The sequence below is a fragment of the Channa argus genome, chromosome 4 (assembly GCF_033026475.1).
Source record: "Channa argus isolate prfri chromosome 4, Channa argus male v1.0, whole genome shotgun sequence".
In the NCBI taxonomy this organism is placed as follows: domain Eukaryota; kingdom Metazoa; phylum Chordata; class Actinopteri; order Anabantiformes; family Channidae; genus Channa; species Channa argus.
In genome coordinates, this window is record NC_090200.1 from 25,808,319 (window position 1) to 25,835,421 (window position 27,103).

Sequence of the window (27,103 nt, forward strand, 5' to 3'; positions counted from 1 at the left end):
CTCACAGTCATAAAAGGTGCCATGTGGTTTTATCTCTGCACCGGCTTTGTTGAAGGTGTGTATGCGTGTCACAGAGAAATTGTGTGTGTTTTCAAAAGCTCCTCATAGCTGCTTCAATCGCAATAAACTTATAGGAAAGCTCACAGTTCAGCTGCAAGGTAGAAAACACATGAAAACATGTCTTTCTCACTGTAGATAAATCAGCCCATGCTATATATAGAAATATTTATTAATAACATCTGAATGGACAATTTACACATTCCGCCTTAGGTTCATAATACATTTTGTGTTTACAATATGATTAGTATTTCACAATTAAAGACTTAAAAAATTACTCAGAAAAATGATGCATGCATTGTACCTACAAACACAGAAGGAGTATCCAATAGAACGAGTTAAATAATACTGGTAATAATCTGAATTAAAAAAACAAACACTGATTTATTAAAACAACCACAGGGTGTGGCCCTAAAATAAAAAACAGGTGAACGCTATTGGGAAATTTGTGTTTTTAGAACGTTATCTCAAGAACTAAATAAGTGTCCTACAATATCCATGTGAATAAGTCCTGCAATCTTCCAGATAAAATATATTTCTTATGCACTCACTGATACTTTTGGTTTCACCCATTTATTGTTTGAACCCACTCAAAACAGTAGTAACACTCTTAATCTAACAAACTTCTCTATCAGTTATGGTGGATCACTTTATCCAATTTAAATATTTTCTCATGTGAAATATGGGGTAGCTCAAGGATCTGTTCTTGGTCATCTGCTTGCCTCACATTACATTTCATAAATCATACACAGTCCACAAATTAATTACCACTACTACTCTATGCTGATGATACTCTACTTTATGTTTCAGTGGGAAAAGATGACTCTTTTCAAATGTTTAAACTAAAAACTGTTCCTGAAAGATCATCCTCCATTGCTCTTTTTAAAGTGTCCTGTTAATGTTTTAGATAGTTTGTTTTTATCTGACTCAAGGCCCCAGATGAATATTGACTTGGCCAAAACCACATACACAACACAAAACAAACCATATGGCCCAGAGTATTAAAAAAAAATTATCAATATTGACAAATGTCATGGCCACCTCCTATGATTTTGGTAGTTTCTTTTTTTTTGACCACACCCTGTTAACAAATTATGACAATTTAACATGCATTAAATAAAAACACGTTCAACGTTCCCTCTGTTCTTCAGTTTACAACTTTACAGTGAGAGTCTCCCACTGAAGTCAAACCAATGTTTACACTAAGAAAATCTGCAGTGTTCACATCTGCTATGCCACTGAGTTTTAGGCAACATATTGTATAAGAATGTATGCAAGATTTCAGTGTTCAACCAAACAGAGAAATAAGTTTTAAAAAGCTGAACTTTGTGTTTTTGGACACGAATGCCCCCTCTGTCAGTTATAGTTCTGTAACCTTACCATTCTAACTATATCACTGAGCAGTCACACAAATCACAAATAAAGCTTCACACATTCAGCTAAAAAATAAACAATTTTGGTCCACAGACTGCTATTTGATAAAAAAGCCTAAACTGTTAGATAATCTTAATCTGTTAAAACTATCAATAACAACTTAGAAAGTTCTGTATTAGTTCAGTTGGAATGTAGTTAAGTGTTTTTGGTTGTAAATAATAAAGCTGAAGTAAGACATGGGGATTAGCCTCTGCATCATTCAGCACACTAAATCCTAGTTCAGTAATGACACATAAGTTTGAGTAAAGGCCTAAAACCGGTATAGCTATACTATACTTGTTAGTCACACACCTTCTACTGTATTTTGTAACATTTTAGTAGGACCATTTGCAAGTCAACTACCCATCATTCTACCACCCTGAGGCTCTGCATGTGTGTATGTACCCCGTTCTCTTTACAGAGGCGTCAAAAAGCATTGCTTTGTCCAGTCCCTTCTTAACATACTGATGCTTAGGGTACCTGCTTGTGGTGGTGACAGGCGCTATGAGCTTTCAGTGTAGTGCAGTGGAAACCCAGACACTTTAATATTTGACGCGTGTAGTAAACAAATTGAAAAAGCCTCTTATGGAAGTGGACAGGGTGGGGATGGAATAAAAAGACACAGGACTTCCCTGCAGGAGACCAGGGTTTGATTCTAGTGCGAGACATTCTGCACTTTAATGATGATAGTAACACAACGTGGCGCGTGTGGTTATAGTAAGGAAGTATGTGTGTGATTTGTTTTTGTGTAATTTATTTTGTAACTTTACCGTAAAATTTTTGCGGCTAACTCTAAAGTATATATAAATCGTTCAAATATTGATGCTCGTGGAGCATCCAATAGTAATGCCAAAGGATACCTGTGGCATCAATATGATTTGCAAACGCATGTAAAAAGCGACGCAATTTGATGCCTTAGGAAGTGTCATTACGCTGTGGGATGATAAATTGTTGGTGCATGTTGGTGTCTGTTTGAGTGAATGTATTAGTGCTCTTCTGTGATCATGGTGATGGTGGTGTCTTCAGGGAATTGGTCGATCCTCCTTGACTTCCACTTCCCGTCGCTCCCTGCCCAACCCACTGGACCACAACAAACAAAGAGAAAGAGAGAGTGTGAGTAATGAGATTTGTTGCAAAGGTAATAGTTTTGAGCTGGAAGCAAATTTACAGATGAGCTGTATTTACGGTACAGCATTACAGCTTTACTAGCAATGTGAAGGTTAAGCTGTTGACATTCATTTGAATCAAGAGGGTTCATCCCCTTGGGACACGGGGGTGCTTGGAAAATCACATGGCAATTTAGATTAAGAGCTATTTGTATATGGTTAAAATGTTGTTCTCTGGGTGGTGCTCGAATTTACATGTGATGATGAAACATTTCATGATCTGGGGACAAAGTTGGCTCAAAATACCAACTGGCAAACAGGTAACCACTCAAGGGCCTGAGACTTTTACAGACAAAAGCATTTTCTTTTTCTATAGTTTAAGCCCATAGAAAATTGCAGAACACTGGTAGCTTGTTCCACCATCGTAGGACCACTGAGCTGAAGAGCTTTACAATATTCCCACATTTCACATTCACAAACATTATTAGAACAACTAGGAGTAATTTAGGAATATTCAGAGCAACTAAACTGTTATCTCAGTGAGGAGGTGTGTTTGACTCCATTGTTAGATATAATGTTATGTTATGAATATATGAAACACATATCTACTTGTCAAAAAGCCTATGCATACACTGATATTTATATTTATTTGCTATTGTTTGGCCTATTTATCCTGCTGGTAAATTTAGTACTTAATCTATTTGATAATATTGTTATATTTGATACTAATGTGACTACCAGCTAGTCTATTTAAGCATCAGGGATGCACATCATGGCATATAGTGGATGTGTGTCACATCAGTTGCTCCTAGGCTATGCAAGAAAAATGGAAAGACAATTGTAACCTGGTTAGTGGCATCTGTGTCAACACACTGATTCTGCTTGAGATTCTGCGTGTGAATACAGTGAGCTGGTACTAACTAGTTTATACTTTAGACTGAGATCTCAAACAGAAAACAAAACCTAATCCTCTCAATAAACAACGGGAAATGAACGAAAATATAAAACACTACTATTGCTAATCTCCACAAATATCATCAGGCAGCTGAACTGTATTTGTGTAGCAGGTACTGAATTACTGTCTAAATTACTTATTTACTCATACCGTATATTTAAACTAACAAATGTGCAGTGTCAGTTGTGCGTAAAGTCAGCGTAGTTTTGGAGTTGATTCTGAGTGGAGGGAAAAACAATTGAACTTTATCCACTAAAATGATTCGTTTACTGCCTCTGCATTCATTACTATGATTTTAATTATCCTCTTATGATTTCTTACCTAATGTTTTTGCATGTCCTGACACTATCCTGTGCACTGAGGTTTTTCCTCCACTGTGCAGCAGCAACTCTTAGCCTACATTTAAAAATGGATAAGATAATGTGTCAGGTCAGGCCAATCTTGAAGTTAGCATCCTCCTAGTTCCCTCAACAAAAAGGGGTTTTCCGTTTGTTCAGCAAGATAATCTTCACAGATAAACACTTTTTTTTTTTTTTTGAAGCTTAAACAATGCAATTTTCTCCATAACAGGATTCTGTCAATGGCACTAAATCTTTTTTTCTCTGAGAGGTGATTGATGGTTTTGATCTGATCATCTCTGATCTCATTTAACCTACCCTGAAGCAGGCTGCCCCTGCTGGTTGCCATGGAAATATACCATGTTAGCATGAGTCAGCAATGTGGGGGTAATAAACAAGGGATATACTGTTAGCACAAAGTTGGCTTTAGAACTGACTTTGCTTTGTGGGAGGAGTCCTTGCAGTGTGCCTCTCTGTTATTCAACCACTCATTCATATGACAAAGTGAAGGGAACTGAGGTTTTTGCTTTCTTCATTCCCCTCCTTTCCACTTGATAGCATCAGAACTGGCTTGAAATTGCTCTTGGGAATAAAGTGGATTTGTTTTTGCTGGTCTTCACTGTGTCTGTGTGTGTGTGTGTGTGTGCAGCTCTAGCACAAGAGGTCAAACTGGTGAATTCTTAATGCCCTCAGTCTGTTGTCAGATGGACAGTGGGGCTTATTCGAAACTTCAGAAAATCTATAAAAGAAAAAAATGGATAAGAAATCTGTGTCAGAGAGAATATCACTAATCCGCCACAACATTAATACCATCTGGTATTAATAACAAAATGATATTGTTTTTATAAAAAGATTCTGAACTAATAAATACTGATGCATTATTATGGGGTAGGCAGCTGTCAGTACATAAAGTGTTTAAAATCAGCGCTACCTTTACCAAAAGTGACCTTTGACCCTTATTTTTTTATGAATTACTGTCCATGTTTTACCATAATTACCATTATCATTATTGTTTAAAATACATTGTTTTGTTAGTGTAGAACTTTATGCTTAGTACTTTTTTGAGTAAAAGATTTGTGGTATTTGTAGTGGAGAATTTTATTTGGATGTAATTACCAAGATATTCCAATAACTATAAGAATAATGATGCACACACACACACACTTTTACCACCTCTGCACACACATTACTGTGTCTTGGGCAGCAGACTGCTTTATAGCGGCCATGCTGACCCTTGTCCTCTTTAACATTATTAAGGACATCAGTGATATTGTGGTAGATGTTTGATGCATGAGTGCACGTGGGCACAGAAGGGGCAGCTTGTTTGATGTATTTATTGAAGTTAATCTGTTAGTTTGTATGTGTGAATACTTATTTTGTGCATATCAATTTACAGTAGTTACATTCAGTGTGCATGCATAACAGTGTGTGTGTGTGTGTCTCTGTGTGTGTGTGTGTGTGTGTGTGTGTGTGTCTGTGTGTGTCTGTGTGTGTGTTAGTGCTATACAAATGACACCTGAGAGGTATCCTAGCCTCATCACTGTTGCCAACATGAAGGTTACTGACTTCATGCCTATACTGCATGTCCTCTGGTGAATATAGTTTGACACTTAGCTCTTCATTTACTTCTACAGCCGGATTCAGGCTCAGTAAAACACGGAGTGGTGAACTGAGAGAAGTGAAAAGAATGCAGATGTCAGAATGCAACCAAATAAAATAACCACGGTCACATATAGTCTAAAAAATCTGTAACTGAAGAAATCAACTAAATCCATTAGAACCATTTGCCTCCCGCTGCTCTTTGCACTAACTCAAATTGAACACACATATGGACTCACGCCAAAGTAGAGGAAAACATATTCCAAGTGGAGGCAATATAGTGGTCCACTTAGTCGTGATTGTAAAACATAAAAGCAAACCTAGCAACTCCACAGCTACATAGGTTTTAAAAACTGCAGTTTAGCTTCAACCTGCACGATGTACTGTATCGGCAAGAAAAGTAACAGCAGCAGTTTAGACCAGAAGGTTTTCTTGTTTCGCTATGAATTATGTGGACATGTTTTATAGTTTATGCACTCACTCTGACGCTGTACAAAAAAGGTTGCAAAACAAAAGTTTGTGCAACATAGTCCATATTGCATGTTTATTTTCCTAAAGCACTTTTTAGTAGTTATATTTGTGTTTACCCTGTCATAATGTGTTTCTATAAAATATCATTGCCAATATGCTACTGTTAAACTTGGGAAAAGTTGAATACTGGCCATGAATGACAGGTGTCAGAACACACCGGGCTTTGCAGCTTGATTCATATAGGTTGTGTGGCCCTTGATGGGTGTACGGAAGCTGCTCCTTTCCTCCACAATGTGGCAATGTTGGGCAGAGCAGTGTATGTTAGGGCTGATGGTTAACCAACGTTGGGACATTCGCAAGTAATCGTTTTCCTTGTTGTTGTGATACACTGGACATCGGACCCCAATCGGTTGAATCGACGTTGGTCCTGACTGTGAAAGAACACTCTGACTGGATTTTCAGTTTAGCCAATTAGTGCACATAATGAGACCAAAGCAGTAACAATGCCAGTGTACTTAGTAATTTCTTATCAACATATAGTATCATCAATATGTTATAAACTGTCTGTGGTCCAAAAAACAAAACGGAACAAAAGCTTACGCTGCTTTGTGTTCAGTGTGTGATATCTGTCATCTTTCTTTCTCTTCCTGTCTTGCAAACACAGTTTAAATGTTAAATGTTTTAAATGAGTTGGCAGTGAAAAAATAATATAACATACAAACAAACCTAAGTAAAATTAAACGGAATCTTTTAAATTCTTTAAAAAAGAGAGAAAAGACACATATGAGCAATCCTACAGCTAAAATTAATAAATACAAAAAAAGAAAATTTGTGTGACTCTTCTTTATGCAAGATTCAGAACTGAAATAGAAATAACTATTCTAATGATGAGTGTTTCTTTGCTAAATAAACTTGTGGCATAGACATAGACAGTTGGCCTGATTTCAGATGAAAATGTCATTAAGGTAGCTGACATGTTCATTAGAGATGGAATAGTAATCCTGGGGTCCTTAGCCTCTCACATAATGAGCACCACAAGACCTCCTCTAGTAAATATAATGATGTCGATAGAGGGCTTGCATCAGTGGTTCTCACATTAACCTATATGTTTAGAGCTGTTAAGTTTGTTTCCAGCTAGCTGCTTTGCTGAAAACATGCCAACATATCTCAAGTAAAATTAAAATAAATCTTTAAATTGTTTAAAGACAGAAAAAACACACATAAGCCACCAGACGCTGTGTTTCAATAGCTGATTTTAGTCATTACAGTACGTTTACTCAGACAGGAATCCATCCTGAAGCATGTTATCATCCGATCCCCTCAGCTGAATACCAATAGATTCAGCTTTGACAACTCAACATGAATTTACATGAATCAGTGCAGCATCTGTTTTAACGTGCTCTGCTTTTTAATGAGTGTGGGCTGACAATTCCAAAATAGAAACAGCTCAACGTGGCCACATCTCTGTGTGTATGTGTGTGAGCTAGATGCCTGTTGTGGCAATCAGCAAAACAACTCAAGTATACATGAGGATGTGCAGGACTTTGGTTACATAATTGTTCGGGTTTTTTTCTCACTGTACCCTGTAATGGTAAGCATGACAACACAGATGTGAAATCTAATTTAGGGATACTTTATTTTGATTTCTGAAGTTAGTTTAGAGAAGTCACTGAATGGATGTGCGTCATTAAAATTTCAAAGCCACAAAGGAGCAGTGGTTCCGTTCTTTATTCCTCCTAGCTAAAGGTATTAAGGCAAAACACTGAACCCCAACTTGGCCTTGGTGTATGTTCGTCCACGGACCACAGGGTGAGTGGTTCGATCCCCGCCCCTGGCTATATGTCGAAGTGTCCCTGGGTAAGACACTGAACCCCTAACAGCCCAGGGTCCAAGCCCGGTAGAAATTGGGGTGGGTTGCATCAGGAAGGGTGTAAAAACTGCCAAATCAACATGCGGACAATGATCCGCTGTGGCGACCCTGAACTCACGGGATAAGCCGAAAGAACAAAAAAAAATATTACAGCTGTTACGCAATTTTAACTAAATTATGAAAATATGATTTAATACGTTGATTGAATATACTTTTTTTTAATATTTCTGTTTTGGCAAATGAACGGATCAATGAATGATTAACATAAAACTTCCCCTGGCTTGGGGCTGGGGCTCATATATGGCCCTGGGTTAATAGGCAACCACTCTGACACTGCAGCCATCTAACCATTTAATGTGACAAATCAGCATTTTTTTTAGACTTTTTTAGACTCTTTATACTTCATCTAAATTATTGTATATAATTTGATATTTGTTCTGACATTCTTACAGAACAGCTTTATAGACTAAAAATCAGTCTGAATCTGAATCTGAATGGCTTCCTGTAGCTGCCCATATCAGGTTCAAAGCTCTGTCTCTTGCCTACAGGGTGATCACCTAAACAGCTCCTGCTTATCTCAACTTCCAAACAGGTCTACAATCACTCCCGTCCGCTGCGATTTGCCAATGAACAACGTCTGGTGGTCCCAGCACCGCACAAAAGACATCAAGCAAAACTCTACAGCTCAGTGATCCCACGATGGTGGAACGATACCAAACTCGGCAAACTCCATCCCAATATTCAAAAACTGCTGAAAACAGAACTCTTCCACACACTTAAATCAATTTTTTTTATTCCTTTCTTGCACTTGCATCTCATGAAACGGAAAAACTTCTTCTCATAGCACTCTGCTTTGAGGTTTTCTTCTTGACTTCTTGATTTTTGCTGCCTTGTACCTCGCTTGTAAGTTGCTTTGGATAAATGTGCTAAATGTGCTAAAGGTAAATGACCATTGTGAATTGCCATTTCAGCCTTACTAGCCAATGGGGAACTCCGGCTGTCTAAGAGGGCAATGGCAGCAAATTTAAAGGGCACCTGATTTCAGTAGAGAAAATCATGCATGATTTATTAAATGACTACATACTTTTAGTGGCACTTTAGAATCTATTTTTGCATAGATTTAGTTTAATTTTTAATAATGCTAAGAAGATTAAACCTAATGATTTTGGTGATCCCTTGACTTTTTATTAAGTGCCAGGTCAAAAATGTCTGGAGGAAAGCACAAATGTTTGTACAGACATTCATAGTTCCCAGAGGATGAATTTCTGATTCCTGATTTTCTGATTGTTTTGTGATACTTTAACATTTCCCTTAACACCACCAAAAGGTTGACATTTGTGGTTTTGAGTGAACTGTCAGTACTATTTGATTAATTGCCTGATTTTTCATTTACACATCCATGTTCCCCAAATGATCAGTGATATACTAACTAGAGCTGCCAACTCTATTGAAAAGTAGGACAGGAGTGTTTAGTTTTGTTTTTTCAATAATAATCAGCCAATCACATTTTATTTAATTTCAAGCGTTCACAATGTTTTTGTCAGAACCAAGATCGTACAAGTAAAATACCGAATATCATTTTAAAAACAACTAAAAATCTTAAAGAATTTTAATTATTCCTTGAGAGTTGGCATCACTAGTATTAACACAAAGCTAATTAGCAAATGCTAAACTATAATAATGAACATTGGAAATATCATCGCCAGCATGTTAGCATTTCCTTTGTGATTTTGTGAGCATGTTGACTTCAGCATTAGGAATGTCCCGTACAAAGCGTTGCATTAATGTAGCAACTTTTGCTGAAAAGAACCAAAAGAAAAAAAAAGAACAAGCACGGACTGGGGGTGAGATCCCAGATGGAGGTGAGGACAACTTGGACTGTGGGGTCTACAGAGTAATATGGGAGTAAAATAACTGAAAAAAAAACAACTTCTGATACAGTTCTAGTTTCTGCAGATCTCCCTCAGTTGCCGTCAATGTCAGTTGTAAACATATTTGAAATAATCTTAATACTTCTACAAGGGCACTGTAAGACCCCATGCCGGTATCTGTATCAGGACATCCCTAATTAACCATTAGCTCAAACCACCACTTTGCTTAAGAATGCATTAAAGGATGCTAACATGACTGGAGACTTAGTCTCACCTCTTTCTTCTTGTCCTTAGATGATTGCATGAAAAGGATCATCATGTAAGAATGTTTACTTCATAGGAGTGTAACCTCAGTTTAGAACATCTATCAGAGAAGTAAAAGGATTTTACCAACCTACAAAGAGGGCCATACCTCTATGAGTGGGTGCCAGTGTGCGATGGGTTTTCGTGGGTACGTCAGCATTTCATTCCAGTGGTCTCGTCCTAGACTCTCTGCCTCATTGCCCACTCTGCACACCCCAATGACTTCATTATGTCCTACCCTATAAGCACAAAATACGACATGGAGAGTCCAAAATGCTAGATAAGTTAAAGTACTATAGATGAAACTAAAATGTGGGTATAACCTACTAACCGATCATAGTCCATGACAGCTATGAGCAGACTGATTTGGTCAATGTTCTCAGGTGGAACATCAAACACAATGGCTTCATTGTAGACAGGGTTAAGTGTGTTACGTTTTGTTGATGTCTTCCTCTTCTTCAGCCTCCGACCCTCACACATTAGGGACACTTTTACATAAGGATCTAGAGGGAGGTGAAAGATTACCTTTATAAAGAATGTCAACTGTCAAAATATACTGACATGGAGGCCCATTTATCAAAACTGACTAACAGCAATATCCAGACTGTTTGGCCCCCTTATGTGGACATCTGACCACCACACTTCTCAGTATAAAAACTGCATTGTCAGTCAATACCTACCTGAGGCTCCAGTAATGTCCATGGCTTTGAGATTTCTGGCTTTGATGATAGTGATGGTGAGTCTGCCAGCCGTGGGGAGATAGCACAGTGAAAACATCAGCTCTCCCAGGTCCACGTTGTCCTGCAATTCAACACATTCAAGTTTCACGTTCATCATAAAGCAATGTTGAAAAAGACATGCATCACATTTGACATGCATGCACACAAATGGGACATATTGGAATTTGTATATATAAATTAATTTTTACATAAATCCATCTACACCACAACACCACTGCAACCTTCTAGCTGTGAGGAAACTACCTGTGATGTCAAAGAATATCGTACATGCATATCGTATTGTACTTGCACTTAATTTAACCATAGTTTAACCATTAGTTGCATTGAAACATAACCCATTCTGTGCATGTGCATTTGTTCTTTACAGAAACATAATCACTTTTGCGTTAGTTGCACAGGCTGTGGTTGATTTAAGGTGAAGTAGCAAGTGAGGCGACCTGCTTAAATTTAACGGGTGGATTTCACAGAAGGTATGTTATGATACAGTATGTTGAAGGGGATGACACCAGCCCTTGCACCTCAGATGAGAATCATGCCTGTGACAGCTCTGGTATAAAAAAAATGGACATGAACATCTCCGTAATTAGCATGTTTCATATAACAACATATGTCATGCCGTGAATCTGTAAATGATTTGGATAGTCATTTATGTCTCTGCCTAAAGTTGGCATCACATTCAACAACTTTGGTTTTTCATTAGAGAATATCCCTTTTTCACACCTTATCCACATTGATGCACATGCCAAGCTCATTTCCCAATTAACACATCTGAAAATAACGTGTGATGGGGTGAGAGTGAGCGATGTATTCATGAGACACAAGCGCTCACAAGGTTTCTGACAGGGGAAACTCTTATCTCTAGTTTTATGATTTCTCTCATGCTCTGCTAACACAGAGCTCACTGTTACAAAAGAACAAATTTTGTGCTAAAGTTTTGATATCGAATCACAACAAGGAAAATAGCATCTGGTAGATGTGATTCCAGGTGTTGTAGCTTTTTAATATAAGATAACTTTCTTGTTTCATTAAATTCACCTCTTATGTTCCAGTGGACAACAACAGCACAGGTTAACACAACTACCTGATGTGTCTTAATCCATTCTGTACAATCAGTGATCAATTTGCAGCATGATTGTGATTTTGTTTTCACAGATGATAATCCGGAAAGCTAGTTAAAGGTCAGATGTAATGGTTGCACTGGGAAATCCTTGCTAATTTAGATATCAATAAGTGCTCAGCCTTCATGCTGATTAAGATTAATTGTCACTCTGCGCCGGCAACACACCCACACACACACGCACACATAAGGATGCTATTGCTTTAGGTCCTCTGCTCAAAATCACTGAAAATCAAATTGAACAAAATGAGTTGATTCATCATGGATGTCAACATCTAGAACCCTGCAAGCATATGAATGCACTCATCCATGTGTGCACACACACTGATACACAGTCGTTGTTGTCAAGGATCCATGACATTCTGACTGTGTAATGAGTTGTTTCATCATGTGTTGTTAAGACACTACATCATCACTGCTGCTTTAAAGCTCGGGGGTTAACAATGATATCCTCAGGATGCAACTCTGATATGAATTTTAGCACAAGCACAGGAATGTACACAATGACATACACACACACTCAGGCCAGTACAGACTGCACAGACTGTGAGTTGGCAAAGCCTTTAGCTCCCTGCAGATAATGTGATACTCTTCTACCATCACACACAGAGAGACACAGACACACACACACACACACACACACAAACACACAAACACACAGACAGACAGACAGCAGCACACTTGAGTTTGGAGACTATGGATTGCTGATGGGTACTCTTATGAGCACTCAAATCAAGCCTGTGGTCAGGATTGTGGGTGCTTGTGCTCGGCCAATGAAATTAGATTGGTGCTTTAAAGAGCACCTATAATATAGCACTAGAGTATGGGAAGTCCATCTTCTCCAATTATAAAACAAGCACCTTTGGTCCCTCAGGAGCAGCCAGGCTGTACCTACCATGCTCTCTCACACTTGCCATGTGTTTAATTGTCACAGGCTCAGTGTTTCTCTAAAAGTTTCTATGTACCTGTGGAGAGTTTATTATGAGTGTTATCTTAAGCATGTGTCACTATGAAACTGATCCATCACAGGTTTGTTGGTTTATTTGACAATAGCAGACACTACATCTTCATCTTTCCACTTACAGCAGGCTCTTAAAGAAAAGGTACATTTCGTTTTTTGCAGTGGGAAAATTTATTTAATTTTTTTGTCCTTTCTGTTTATCCCGTGAGTTCAGGGACCATTGTCCGCATGTTGATTTGGCAGTTTTTACACCGGATGCCCTTCCTGACGCAACCCTTCCCAATTTATACCCGGCTTGGACCAGCACTGCATAGCTGGGGATGGGAATGGGGTGTTGGGAGTTCAGTGCCTTGCCCAGAGACACTTCAACATATAAAGCGATTTGGTGCTGTAAATTATAGAAACAGGTGTCTTGTTAAATGCAATTACGCTAATAATGCAATGGTTTATTTGAAGGAATAATACTGAGGTAATAAAGAGGTTACTAAAAGGCCAATCCAAACTATTAAGCATTGCATAAAATTGGAGAAATCTCAAAGAACAAGGTAAAGCAGCAGGCGCTTAGATCCTGAGTTTTAGTCACTAATGTGCATCATGCTCCCATAAACACTGGAGGCTGCATGGATCCTGCATTTCTTTCATTAGCTCCCACATTCTTCAAACCCGTCCTTGAAAGGTGTTCACGAATCCAAACTCACAGTGTAAACACAGAGCATGGACTGACTTATTGGCCCAGACACAGAGGTGACCACTGATTCCTTATCGAGATGTAGCTCGGTGTGAACTCAGGAAACCCTGACTTGGATGCAACACAGAGACGGTCATAACACCAAACTGTTGCCTGAACTGAAGGTATCCTAACATTTTGGTACATGCAAATCTCAGTATGAACTAAAGTTCAACATTTTATGAATTGTAAGTTTCCATGAGTGATTTCATGATGTTTGTTTAATCTCTGCTTAGAATCCAATTAAACATTTGCTCAGATATTCTTTATATGATAAATGGGATAAATGCATTATAAGTCAGAAGAAATAATATCACTGTGCAAAATAATTGTTGCTTGACTAAATTAATCATTGTAGTTATTTGTAAATTGTAATACTTTAAAACATGTTCTTAAAATCTTATATAATATTACATGAAGGAATACATTATGATACTGATTTAACTGTTTTTGTATGATCCGCCTCTTTACTCCTTGCCAAAGAGAAATTGTCACCAGCTATTACAGTCGGTAAGGATTTCAATCATACATCACGCCAAAGGAACTTTCCAGAGCTGCCAGAGCTTTATCCAAATTTAAACCTATCAATCGTAGTTTCTTTCACCATCAGCTCATTGACCTTTTCATTAAATTCCCTGTGTAAGTGATTAATTTGCACCATTTAATCAATGATTTGCAGGTGTTATGAGTGATCAACTCTAATAACTGATCTAGTGCCTTACAACCAGAATAAATATTTGAACAATGGGCATGTTTGCTACTTTTTCATATGATATGGTATGGGGTCCATTAATATAGTAACACTGCTACCTCATAATATATGAGAGTACTGACACTGATAATGCACACTGAATGACCTTACTATTTCCCCATCCCTTGTGTTCCCCTAGTTCATATTATTGCCTTACGATGGCTCTTTACTTGCACTATGGACTTTTATTTATCCTTTAAACTTGGGATACGTATGTTCCACACTTGAGTACTAAAAAACATGGTGGTAACTGTTGACAGCATCAACAGTGAAAATGCGTAACCACATTATATGCCTTGATTGTATGACAGCACAGGTTTGTTCTTCTGGCACATCCCATTTCATTTTCTTTTTCGCTTTTCTGATTTGACAAAGCTGCGATTGTGTGAGGCGATTAAAAAGAACAAAATGAAAGAAAATAAAAAATCAGTTTTGTGAACAGAAGAAATATCATTATTGGATATTTTATTGAAAAAAGTCCTCCAAAAAGGTTTAGGTTTCTTTTGCCTCAGTAATTGTAATAAAGTCAAATAGACTTAAAATAATGAGGGAAAAAGTGACATGTCTATTTGTTCAGCTCACTTAAACACTGGAGATCCCATTACAAGAGGACCAATCAACAGTACACTGTACAGTATATGCCTGGGTGATCATCAAGTAAATAAATCACTGCCTGTGCTGAACCAGTTGTACAGATGAATGTACCCTGGCAGAATCAGGTTAGACTGAAGGATCCTTCATAACTCTCAGGGAGGAGAAATGAGACTGTTACAAACAAAACTGTGTGGATGCTACAACAAAGTTTAATATGAAACTGAAGCTTTAAAATAAATCCAAAATGCTTTTGTGTGTTTTCTAACAGAATTATTGTTACTATCTCCAGGTCACAAATAAACTTCTTTGTATCCAGAAACTCTATAAGGTGGTTGCTGTGTGTGTGTGTTGTGTGTCTTTTGGTAGAGCTCTTACAGAAAATGTTCATTTATCCTGTTGTTTCATTGGGTGCTCAGTTTCACCAACAAAGACTTTATTACAAGGAGATTTCATCATTTCATCAACTCTTGTTTTGCATTTTTAATTAATAAAATTCGAAACCCAAGAGGTATTAATGAAGATTTTAATATTGCTCCTTTTAAAAAATTAATCAATATTTCTGTGTATTTTATTATCGTCTTCTTTGTTGACAATACTTTGTAAAATGCTCTTACTTTGTCAACTTATGATTACAAAGGTAACACCCAAGTCACACTTGTTTTGAGCCCTGATTTGATAATCGTTGTTTTAATCTGTCATCTTAGAAAGTATACACCAATTTACAAAGTTACAAGAGTCCGAAAGGTGATCATTCTGATAATTATACACACACACACACACAAACACATACACACACACACTCACTCACACACATACACGCACTCTCTCCAGTGCCACCAACTCTTACCTGGAGTTCATATTCTTCAATCAGCCTCTTCACTACTAAAGCTTTTTTCTTTTTCTTTTAGCTGTAATTATTAGTTAATAAACCTTTTCAAACTGTAACTTGCCTTGGCCCTGCATTTGGGTCCAGACCTGTCCCTAAATCATGACAGTAACATTATTTTGGTTGTTTCAGCTATTCTGAAAATACTCCAGGGGAAATGTAAGAGTCATAAATGTTTAATCCATTGAGTTCTGCCATATATTTTTCAATGTATTTAGTATAAAAGTGCATACTGAACAGCTTGAAATCCATACTAGCACCATTCATTTAAATCCATATTAGCGCCATCTACCCCTGTCAAAGTGGAAGCATGAAATCTGAAGCTCTATATGCACTCTGTCCAAACATCCTGCAAATTAATCTGATTGATGCCCTGTGCTAAAATGTGTCAGTAAAATAATGAAGACTTTTAGTCAACTAATGGTTTTTAAGGATGTGGATAAATCCGTAAATGCTACCCTGCAAATTTAGTTTTATATCAGTTTTACAAATGCTAACAATTGTTGATTAACGTTCTTATAAATCCAAGGTTTAAATTCTGATAGCTTATGTTGTAGTGGTTGGCAAAAAAAAAAAAAACAAGCTAAAAAAGTTATTGTCTGTTTTTAAAAAATGAGGACAAAACAAAACAGAAAGTTCCCACCATATCTGTAAATAGATTCTAAGCATTTTGACCACTGTGATATCTTAGACTATAAACATCTGAAGTTTCATATTTCTCAGTCAATAAAGGCAAATGAGAGAATGAATGCTTGTTATATTGTGCCATGCGTCAACGTTGAGACCTCCTTTCCTGAATTAACCACACACATCCACACACAAAATACTGTATGCACGTGCTGACCCCATTTATCAAAGTCCTGATTACAAGTTAACCAGTCTGCAGTCAATAGCCTTGATTGGCCCTTTAGGAGCTGGTTACATTCTCTCTGAGCACTTAATTGCCTCTGTTTCCAAAATATTTTGCTGTAAGCTGAAAGATGGCACTGAGATGACATTAATCAAAGGGAGGAAATACAACAGTCAGATCAAACACGTAGATGGTGTCCTCACAAACAGGATTATTGTGGATACGTGTAAACTGGTATTTAGAGCACAAGTTGATCAGGCCATGTGTAACTGTGTCAGGCCTGCTCCATAGCCAAAACTGAGGAAGAGAAAGGACATTTTGGGTGGGGTTGAGGTGGGTCAGTCACAAGTGTCTGGAAACCGTTAAACCAGTAGTTTACTTTAACAGAGAAATTCAAATAAAAATGAGTGGTGCTAAGCTGTCAGTGGTACAGTAGCTTCCTTTACTTTGGAGTTTGGTATCGACTAATAGGTGAGTTAAAAGTCTGAAGACGACCAGTGGTGGTCAAAACGTTGGTGAAGTAAAGCTCAGAGAGTTCAGAGTTGAACACAACATCCAATAATTTGCTCCAGATTGTGAGGATTCTACAGAAAATACTGCAGTTTTGATCAGCAGAAAGTTCAATCTTCTCTGATGTGTATGATTAAAGAACAACACACACTCTATGTAAACAACAAAAATAACAAGGAATCAAGCTCCAGACTACATTAGAGCTGTTTCATTAATCCCAACGATTAACCTCACAAAGGCAAATGATTGATATGAGAGTTCAGTATTTTAGCTTTCGTTTGATGGTGTTTACATTTTGACAGTTACACGCAACACATTAAACAATATAGAAGATTTTGAATCAGATCAGAACATTTTATCTCTAAAAGTATGGACAATATTAACATAAATTAAAGTAATTATTTGGTTTTAAATCCCTCGTTAGCAGTAAAGACAATAGGCCAACGACTCAGTGACACTATCACATTGCTGCATTCTTTTGATCTGCTTTTCCGGGTGTCTACTGCAGCCTCCTTTAATTGTTGTCTTTTATGGGGAGGATTCTCCATTTTAATATCCAGGGTACAGAAAAAACAGATGAATTAGCCAAAATGTTCCTTTCAGAGAGGACCACACTGTTTGCGTATTTACCAGTGCAGTGTTTATGAGTGATGGTGGCTAGAGGCTCCTTCTGTGCCAGCAGCCATGATTAATGCAAACAGACTAGAGACCGGACCAGCGCTGGGTCCTTCCTATAATGCCAAGGGAGGTAACCTAGTTCTGCTAAGGACAGTGAGAGGAGGGTGCAAGTAGGAACGTACAGTTGTACGTTTCATTAGCTCTTTCTCACATATAGATGGATAGGTGGATGCTAGGAAACTGACAACAACATGACTGCTACACATTACATCCTTCAGTACAGGTGTCCTATAAATTCTTCACTAGACAAGTGGATTGAGGTCAGACAGGTGCGCATGACGCACCACAGTCACATCCACGTGTACTGCCTGATTAGGTTTAGACAACAAAATAACTTTGATTAGTCAAAAAAAGATCATGGTTCGGGCTGAATGTTGAATCTTACTGATACATCCACAGCTCACAGTTTTGAGACTTGCCAAATCAGTCAGTTTCATATTTCCTGTTATGTATAAAACACAATCCTGTCAATGTTACATTTCCATTTGAAAAGATTTGCTGCTGCATATTAATTTATTAAGAGATTACTTTTCTAATAAGTGTGTATGTGAATGTCAAAGTCTGACCCAACTAATCTAATTGAGGGTTAGAGAAAACAGATTACAATGAATGGGACAAATGATAATATTGATAATAGTAATACATGAGTCATAACTATCTACCCAATCTGTTACTCACAATCACACAATACTTTAAAGCAAAAAGAACTTTTAAATTTAATGAAGAAGCATTATAAGAACCAAGTGGTGCAATATTTTATCTTAAGATCTTGCAGAAAATTTCAAAGTGGCTCAAGGTAAATAAATCCCTTGATGATAAGTGCAATAGTTTGCATTGGTAATTACAGTCTGTGTTGGGTAAATGGATGATTAATCAGGGATTATATTTAGAAATTGGACTTGTCAGACTTGGACACAGGAGACAGGAGAGTTCACATGTTTACTGCCTTAGAGGAGGTTCTGACCCATTTACACTGACCTTATTTAACTGCGATGTTGTTAAAAGTCTGAAAGGTGTTTGAGAACAAACTTGGGTCTTTGCATTACTAGACTGAGCAACAACCAGCAAGTTCAATGAATGATAATTTCTCAGCAAATCTTTTAAAAATAATTGGTGGTATCATATACTTACACGGGCCTCTGGATATAAAGAACAATTTAACATTAAAGTGTCCAGATAAACTGATTAAATTTACACTGTCAAATCATATGTCGGATTCAGAATTACAAGCAGGAAGCTATTTTCCAACATGTTTTGGGGGTTTTTCGTGCTCCTCACAATTATGGTCTGAGCTAATCATTCTGTATTTTTATACCCTCAAAGTAGAAAAAAATTTACATTAATATTATGTACATATATATAAATATAATGCATATTTTCAGACACAAATGTAGAAGCCCATCTTCCTTAACTTGTAACTGTAACAGGTTTGACAGGCTACGTGTTTCCAACATGTAAAAGTGACAGCGTGCAATTCATCTTCATTAATAATTTAAATGTTCTGTATCTACAGTGGACCTAAAGATTGTTGCTGTACAGGAAACAGGACATAAAATACACCAAATACATAAAAATAACATAAAACAACAAGCAACAAGGTCTGGGCCAGCAAGTTCAGAGCCCAGTGCATAATCGTTATGCTTGTTCTGTATTTTAAATATTAAAAAATGTAAATATGTGAATGAAAACATGCAAGTAAATGATTCTTAAAATGTAGAAATAAACATTAAAATTATGGATGATGATAATAGATTGTTATGGAATATAGAATTAGAATTTTTATCACAATGATGATCAGTGAGAAAGTCTAACACAACCTTTGGTCCAAGCATAACCATAATAGAAAATAATAAACGTCTTTTTTTGCTATTGTATAATGCCTAATGTATAGTTGTGGGAAAGTCATTTTTTATAAACTGGGTTGAATCAGCAGCTACAGCCTCTGACCCATCAAAACTACACCAAAGAGAATGTAAGCTAAATAAATATATAAATATACAATATAGTGTCTAATCAGCTCATCTGCTTAAAACACAACAGCCAACCAGCGTTGAAAAGTCTGACAATGAGATGCAGTGGAGCAAAACCACCTCAACCGCCTGTCAGAGGCTGGGGGTTTCCATTCTTATTTAAATTAAATGTATTAAAGTTGTCACTGCATTTCACACCTCTCAGCTCTGAGGTCATCTCTATGGATATCATCCTGCATCCTACCCAGCACACCTTTGTGGAGATTTGTTTTGAGGACTTTGCTGTGACAGTAGATTTGCAAGTGCACACTGGGCAGTAACTGGCAGTAACTTCATTAACCAGCCTATTATTAATAAGTATGTCAGACACCATGATAGGAACAGCCCAGATTTTGAAAGTCAATAGATTTGTGTTCACCTATATCTCACTTGCAGAGGGCGCCTGGACATAAATAACTAGAGACACCTCCATCTCTCTTTTGATTGTGTATTTAATACCACATCTGGCTATACACAGAAGCATATGAACTATGATAAATTAAATAATTCAGTACATTCAGGGGATCATGCTGGTAGTTTATTCAATGCTTTAAAGTCTTCATAATTTGAATAGGTAACAATTAAGCATATTAAAACAACACTACGCTAATGTGAAACAGAGGGGTCCATACATTGTGCATGTGAATTTTAACTATTAATTACTTTACTATTTAACCTGGATGGTTACAACTAGAGGAGGATGTCAAATGTCATGGCTTGGTAGCAAAAAACTCCAGAGTGACATTTAGCACAGCATCAGAGTTGAACTTGTTTGTCTGGTTTGAAAGTGCTCGAGTCTACATGGTCGTCATCCTTTTAAAAGTCACCTCTATATCTACATGTCTGTATATAAATGTAGTTCTTTATTCATTCCACAAATATGTCGTAGCAGGATATGATCCAATGCAATATATGTTCAGTCTGTCGCATAGATTATCAGAACCTCAGCTTAGAGTTAACATCAGTGGTTCACAGAGTTCAAGCAGAAAGCATCTATTCAGAGCAAACTGTGTGAACCAGGCCTTCATTGGTGATTTGCTGACAGTTGGTCTAATGATTCCAAATAAGGGATGTTATACACAGAGGATGGGGTATGATGGTGGGGAGGCCTTTACTAGTGATACTAATACTAATATAACAGTCAAGTGCTGATCATATGTGGGAGCTGTTGGAAAACCATGCCAGACTTGTAACAAAGGAAAAGACAAAGTAATATCTTCATTCAAACCAAACAGCACTAAAGTACCCAAACAAGAACAGCTATTAAAGGATGAGTAAGTATGTTACATTATACACTGTTATGACAATTGCCACAAGACAATAACTATACGTATCTTTTATTAGATGCCTTCGTGTGGCAAAACCTAAAAGGTAGCTCATTTAATACTACTGAAATAAGATGGCAACTTATGGTAATGTTTATGAACCACATCTTTAACAGACATAGAAATGAGCCTAGAAATGGACACGAAAGTAATGGGCCTCTCACGGTTTGTAACTAATTAGTTTCACTTTGTTAAAAATTGTATCTAACAAGGATGTAAGCAAACATTTATTACGTTTTCTTTGACCTGAGCTACAGATCAGTCTGTAACATGGTAACTGACTGTAAAAATATCAAGCAAGTATTGTCCTACCCATGCTCGCCATGATCCCACGTTTTGTTTTGCTTGATGTTAAATATTGAGCTTTATATCTGTATCTGTGTGAGTGCACAATAAGATGGCTGCTATTGTTGTGTTTTATACCAGAGGTACATTTTGGGTAGCCGTACATGACCAAAAAACCATTTATGTTCGCCAATTGGTTATGTTCATAATGTATTGTCCACTGAACTGGATTAAATGTTTCATATACAGCATCTGTGCTTAATTTTGTACTAAAATCTGCCATGTACCTGCTTGGCCTCACTATCGCTGTTGATAAACCCAAAAACACATAAGGTTCTTTCCCAAACAGAGCCACAGAAGCCTGCACTTCTCACTCCATAAGACAGGGAAACCATCAGGATGTCCCTAAATTCCTTACTGAGTGACTCAGTGACCCAACGCTGTAGATTCTGGCACTGAGTGAATTCCAAGAGAACAGTGAAATATAGACAGTGTCACTGTATCTCTGTCAAACCAGCCCCAGTCTGTCAGTGTAGATCTGGGTCACTCCCCAAAAGTGTTTCCTACTGCTTTCATTAAACATTAACTGTGTCTAAGTATATTTCTATGTCTCAGCCTCTTGAAACCCCAGATGAGTTCCACTTGGAGGGGAAATAGACAATGGTCCTTTGACATTATATCCTTCCTTTGAACAGAGTCATACAAGGATTTTTGCTCTTTTTGATTGTTTGAGCAGATTCTGGCCAGACTGAAGAAATGACATGAGATTTGGACCGGGACACTTCTGCCCTCATAGACTTACGACGGTATCCAACTTCAAATGGGCTGCAAAATGGTGTGATGCAAATACATGTCCTAAAACACATACAGGAGAGAGAGACAGGGACACAACATCAAAAAAATAGAAAAAAGATGATTTCTCACCGAGGTTACATATTGAATGTCTCGGCACAGTTTTGTCTCCCGGGGAAAGTCAGCAAGATCCAGGAAGTTGTCCACCACCACTTGGCCTATCAGATCATGCCGTGAGAACCTGTCAAAGTCGTAGACGCTGAAGTGCAGCTTTCGGTTCGACAGCTCAGTATATGCCACCGGAAAGAGAAACACCTCATCGAACACTGGGTTGAGTGTCTTGCGGTGCACTTTAGTCTGGTGCTTGGTTTTGCGGTCAGGCAGCAGGTAAATCTTGACGTAAGGATCTGAGGTCCCTGAGAAGTCCTTGGCAGGAAGGTCCTGGGCCTTGTGGATCTTCACAATCAGCTGCTCGAGGTCAAAGTCAAACTTCAGGATGAAGTAGAGATGCCCACAGCTGTCAGTGTGACGACTATCTTCTGCGTCCACTGAGCGCTGTTTGTAGAGTTCTGGTTTGATTCGGCCCAAACCAGATAGAGAGTCCTGGCGCTGGAACTGAGCAGGGTTGAAGTCCGGATTGGACAAGTTCATCTGACGACGGATAGAGTTGTGCCTGCAACAAAGAATTTAAATTAAAAGGCCTGAAGCATCATTTGCTGTCATTCTGAGGTAGTGTGTGTTTTTATCTACCAGCTTTTTATGTGCTTCTTCAATTTCCAATAGTTTAATCACTGAAAAGTTGAAGAAAAATATATTCAAATGTCAATACAATGTTTTGAATTGGCTGGGGTGGAAGTTTTCTGTATCAGTATAAAGTAAATGTGATGAAGAGCAATGGCTCTTTAATCCTTACATATAAAGCATGTGGCTTACATTTCTACTGAAGAGAATGTGGCAGAAACTGAGGACATTTTAACCTTCCCAGAATTAATATATGAACTAAACATGAGGTTTGAGCGATGCAGTTTTAACTGTCATTTTGTTACTGCAATGGTTTTGTGCCAAATAACTAGAACTGTTTATTTCTTATATAATTCACATTATGGCTCCTTTTCTTTTGCCAGTTTTTTCAAAATTTGGTTAAAATTTGGACACAATGGATTTTGTGTTAAAGTGTCTCTGTAGTCTAGGCGGAATAACAGTGTGTGTCCATCTGTGTTTAACTGGCAACGCCAAAAATTGGACTGTAGCTTCAGGGACTGATTTGTACTGACCGTACAGATGAGGTAGGCTCAGTAATTTGTCTCTGGACCTTGTCCCTGGCCAGAGTGTGTGGCTGATTTTTCTCCACCTTGGCCTGGGTCTCCAGTGGGATGTCAGGTGAAGTGTGGCTTATCTTTAGGGCAGACTCTGGGACAGCCACAGCTGAGAGTGGCCCTGTAGACTCCTTCACGCAACCATCCTCACTGTACTCCCTTTCCTCCCCATCCACCTGCACGACAGAAACCTGTTTATATTTCTCTGAATATGTTTGTGCAAATGCTAATTGGAAATGGCAATTCAGGTTGGGGCATTTCGGGAAAGTTTTGTGAGGACTTAAGATGTTAATTTTTACAGAAGTCCGATCCGTGATTTCGGTGCTTTAGTTTTAAATATTGGTCCTTTTCTGGGGTCCTTTGCATCTAATATTACAGAATCAATATGTACACTTTTTATTTTGTAGTAATACACTCCCAAACCTGTGGAGAGGTGCTGTTGAAGCCCCTAAACCTCCAAGCCTCCAGCCTGCAATTCAGGCAGCAATCCAGGCCCAGTGGCCCTTCTAGATTTTAGGTGCCCCAAGCAATGAAGCCCATCGAGTATCCCCAAACTAACCCATTTGACATTTTACCTCATCAGATTTTCCTTTTGGTATGTTAATTTCATTGCACTGATGGTTACACCTAACATTTAAAAACAACAGTTACAGGTAGCTGGGTGACTGTCCTAACAAAGAGTAGCCATCGGTCATACATTAGGTATCCTGGAAGGTGCTCACCTTCTTGGTTTTTTGGGGCAGCTGTGATTCACTCTATAGTCCCTTTATGGGAGGTTTAAAAAGGTTTAAATGTGTTGCAAAATGTGTCAATATGAGTGGGGCCTCTTTTCCTAAATTTCTATGAGGAGAGCCCCAAACAATGATCTGATTTCCCTCTCTTGAGAGGACACTCTTTTAACCAATTGGAGGGTTTCAGTTGTTTCTGCTTGGCATTTTGAAGTAATCTCGCTCATCATTCATTATTTCTTAAATGACAACTACCTGAAGAGTCAAGCAGAGTGTAACAGACCCCAGCAAAGTTGGTAGCGGGTGGACTAGGCAGAACCTGATTCTTATCACTAATCTTAAGACTAACGCCAGTGCAGCCCTATTTTTTTGAATTGGGTAAGATTATCCAGTGTGGCTAATAAACAGAACCAAATTTTACTTTCTGGGCACACTCTCCTCCCGTGTCACCCATACAACCTTCCTCCGGTAACCCAGGCAAGTGTAGTATGATAAATATCAGCGCTGTAAAGTTAAATATTCAAGAAAATAATGTGTCCAGTAACTAAGGTTACATTAGTGCTACATGTGGTCTGTATCTCGCTATGTATATTTATTTATATCAACAAATGTTCATGTTTCTGCTCATATTGTGATCATATCTCAATATAAATTTAGCTTGGCAGGGCAGTCAGACATATCAACAAACATGGACCATACCAGAACAATCTTTGATATAATGTTAAACATTATTATTGACTTTAATCTTTGCTCAACCCTAGTAGAAAAATCTACATCTCTTCTTCCTTACCTCTGTGAGTACCGGCTGTTGGTCTCCTCCCAGGAAGTGTGCCCCCTTGAGGACATCTGGGAGGAAACGGCCACGTAGTGGCACCCAGCACAGCTTCCATGAGACAAAAAGGGAAACACTGAAGAGAGCCAGACCACAGGTGGTCACCAGCAGGGACAACAGGCTCACCGATACATCTAGAGATGGAGAAAAAAGAGAGACTCAGTGAACAGTGAACACAGCTTTGCCAGTGAAAATTGCTGGCACAGACAGTCCTGGCTCCCCAGGGAGAACAGACTGTGTTTGCTCAGAATGCTAAATGAAAAGGAAAAATTATTACATTTGCTCGCTGTGGGCAAAATTTGAAGAAGAAAAAAGGGACTCACATAGATTAAATAAATACTTTTGGATTTAGAGACAGCTACACGTTACCTTTATGTAGAGGCACCAAAGTGCAAAAATGCAACCTCAAAAAACAAAGAACAATCTCTGGAGAGTGAGATTGATTTGGCTTATTACAAATTCCTGTTTACGGGGAGAAACATTGTTAAGGCAAGCCATTTTTCATTCCATCAAAAGCTTTTTAAAGTATCACCAAGGCAGCAAGGAAAATGGAATAAAGAATCAAATCACCTCAAGTCTTGGTTGTTACTGTTTTTCTTTACTTTGTGGCTCCCATGTGTAAAACATCTACTTGTTTGTGAGATTTACACTCCGGAGGGCAACTAGAGAACCATTTAGAGAGAAGAGGGGACATTTCTCAGTAGGTTCAGAAGATAAATGACCAACTCTCAAGTAAACTAAATCTTTGATACAGAACCCAGCTCAACTCAAGAAAGAACCTCACTCCCTTCCAAACTGATGCATAACTTTGGGTTTTTTGAACATGCTGGATTTCTCCTAAAAGTAGGTATCACTGCCTCTATTAGAGATTCAAGGGCTGGAGAAATCTAGTTAACAGCAGCGGCAACTGGTCGGCTTCCAAAAGTGCTTAGAATAAACATGAATTCAGTCCAATCATTTTTTCACAGTTATCTCTGAATTAGAATGAAAAAAAAAAAGCAAGATATAACCATTTACAGTAGCATCTAAGGCCAACGCCATGGGGAAAGTAACATGTGGGGCAGCTTGCTGGATAAACTGAACACTTTATCACATCCTACTGTCAACACTGGTTTGTTTACAGAGTACAGCATTTGTTCAGCACTAACCTTTACAGCTTCACTTTCTAAGTTGACTGAAAAAACCTGTGCAACGTCTTACTACTCCTGTGGACTTTGACTACAGTAGATAGACTCATTTGACTGGAAATAAGATAAAGGGAGGGAGAAGCCCAATGGCAACAGAACTATCCCGACAGACCATGTAAGGGTAGGAAAATCAGAGGAACTCATGTAGTCACTGTTCTCCCGTGCCAACTTAGTGTCACAAACATTTGTTGCAAAGAGTGGAACCTATTTATGCTGGACTTGGAAAACATACCACCTCCCAGTAAAGACTTTGTGATACGAATCAATATTGCTGTTCTATAATGGAAACAATGACTAAGGATGGCGGGATCAAACTGTTGATTTCTCTCAACAGTTCTCATTCACATTCACCTATTTGTAGTCACAATCAAACCGATGGGGTTCAGTGTCTTGCTCAAGGAAACTTTGACATGTGATCGGAGGAGCCAGGGATCAATATAACAATGGTGGCATTGGTGGTCGACCACTCTACCTCCTGTGCCACAGTCACCCAATATCACTATGTGGTCTTAAAATCAAAATAATCACAAGAATTAATGAACATTTAAGATGGGATTGTTAAATTCCTGCATAGCAACACAGCTTCTATGTCTATGAATTTTTCTGCACTGTCACACAACAAGTAACAAAGCACATCACAAGAAGAGCCATATGGATGATGATTGATGATTTTACAGCTGAGGAGAGTTTTCTCACTTTAATTACTGGGTAGCAGGTTGAAGTGCTCATTGAATATTGGTTACCTCTTTTCTTGTAAAGCAGCTTTTAACAGCTAAAAGGCATGGTGCAGATTGCCTGATGAGGTAAGAAGCTTTCACTGTGCTTTTTGAAT

At 38.1% G+C, this 27,103-nt stretch overlaps 1 protein-coding gene across 2 annotated transcripts in view; it reads right to left on the minus strand.

Annotated features, from left to right (window-relative positions):
- Window positions 1-211: 211 nt before the first annotated feature.
- syt9b (synaptotagmin IXb) overlaps window positions 212-27,103 on the minus strand; it is a 47,456-nt gene continuing 20,564 nt past the window's right edge. Inside the window, exons 2-9 of one of the 2 annotated variants that reach the window (XM_067501382.1) lie at window positions 25,043-25,218; window positions 23,483-23,700; window positions 22,341-22,881; window positions 10,664-10,784; window positions 10,315-10,486; window positions 10,093-10,222; window positions 9,955-9,969; window positions 212-2,550 (exon numbers count right to left, since the gene is read on the minus strand). In XM_067501382.1, the coding sequence (XP_067357483.1) occupies window positions 2,473-2,550; window positions 9,955-9,969; window positions 10,093-10,222; window positions 10,315-10,486; window positions 10,664-10,784; window positions 22,341-22,881; window positions 23,483-23,700; window positions 25,043-25,218 (1,451 nt within the window). In that variant the 3' untranslated portion in view covers window positions 212-2,472. The remainder of the gene's footprint in view (window positions 2,551-9,954; window positions 9,970-10,092; window positions 10,223-10,314; window positions 10,487-10,663; window positions 10,785-22,340; window positions 22,882-23,482; window positions 23,701-25,042; window positions 25,219-27,103) is intronic. The other variant, XM_067501383.1, reaches the window with a different exon arrangement.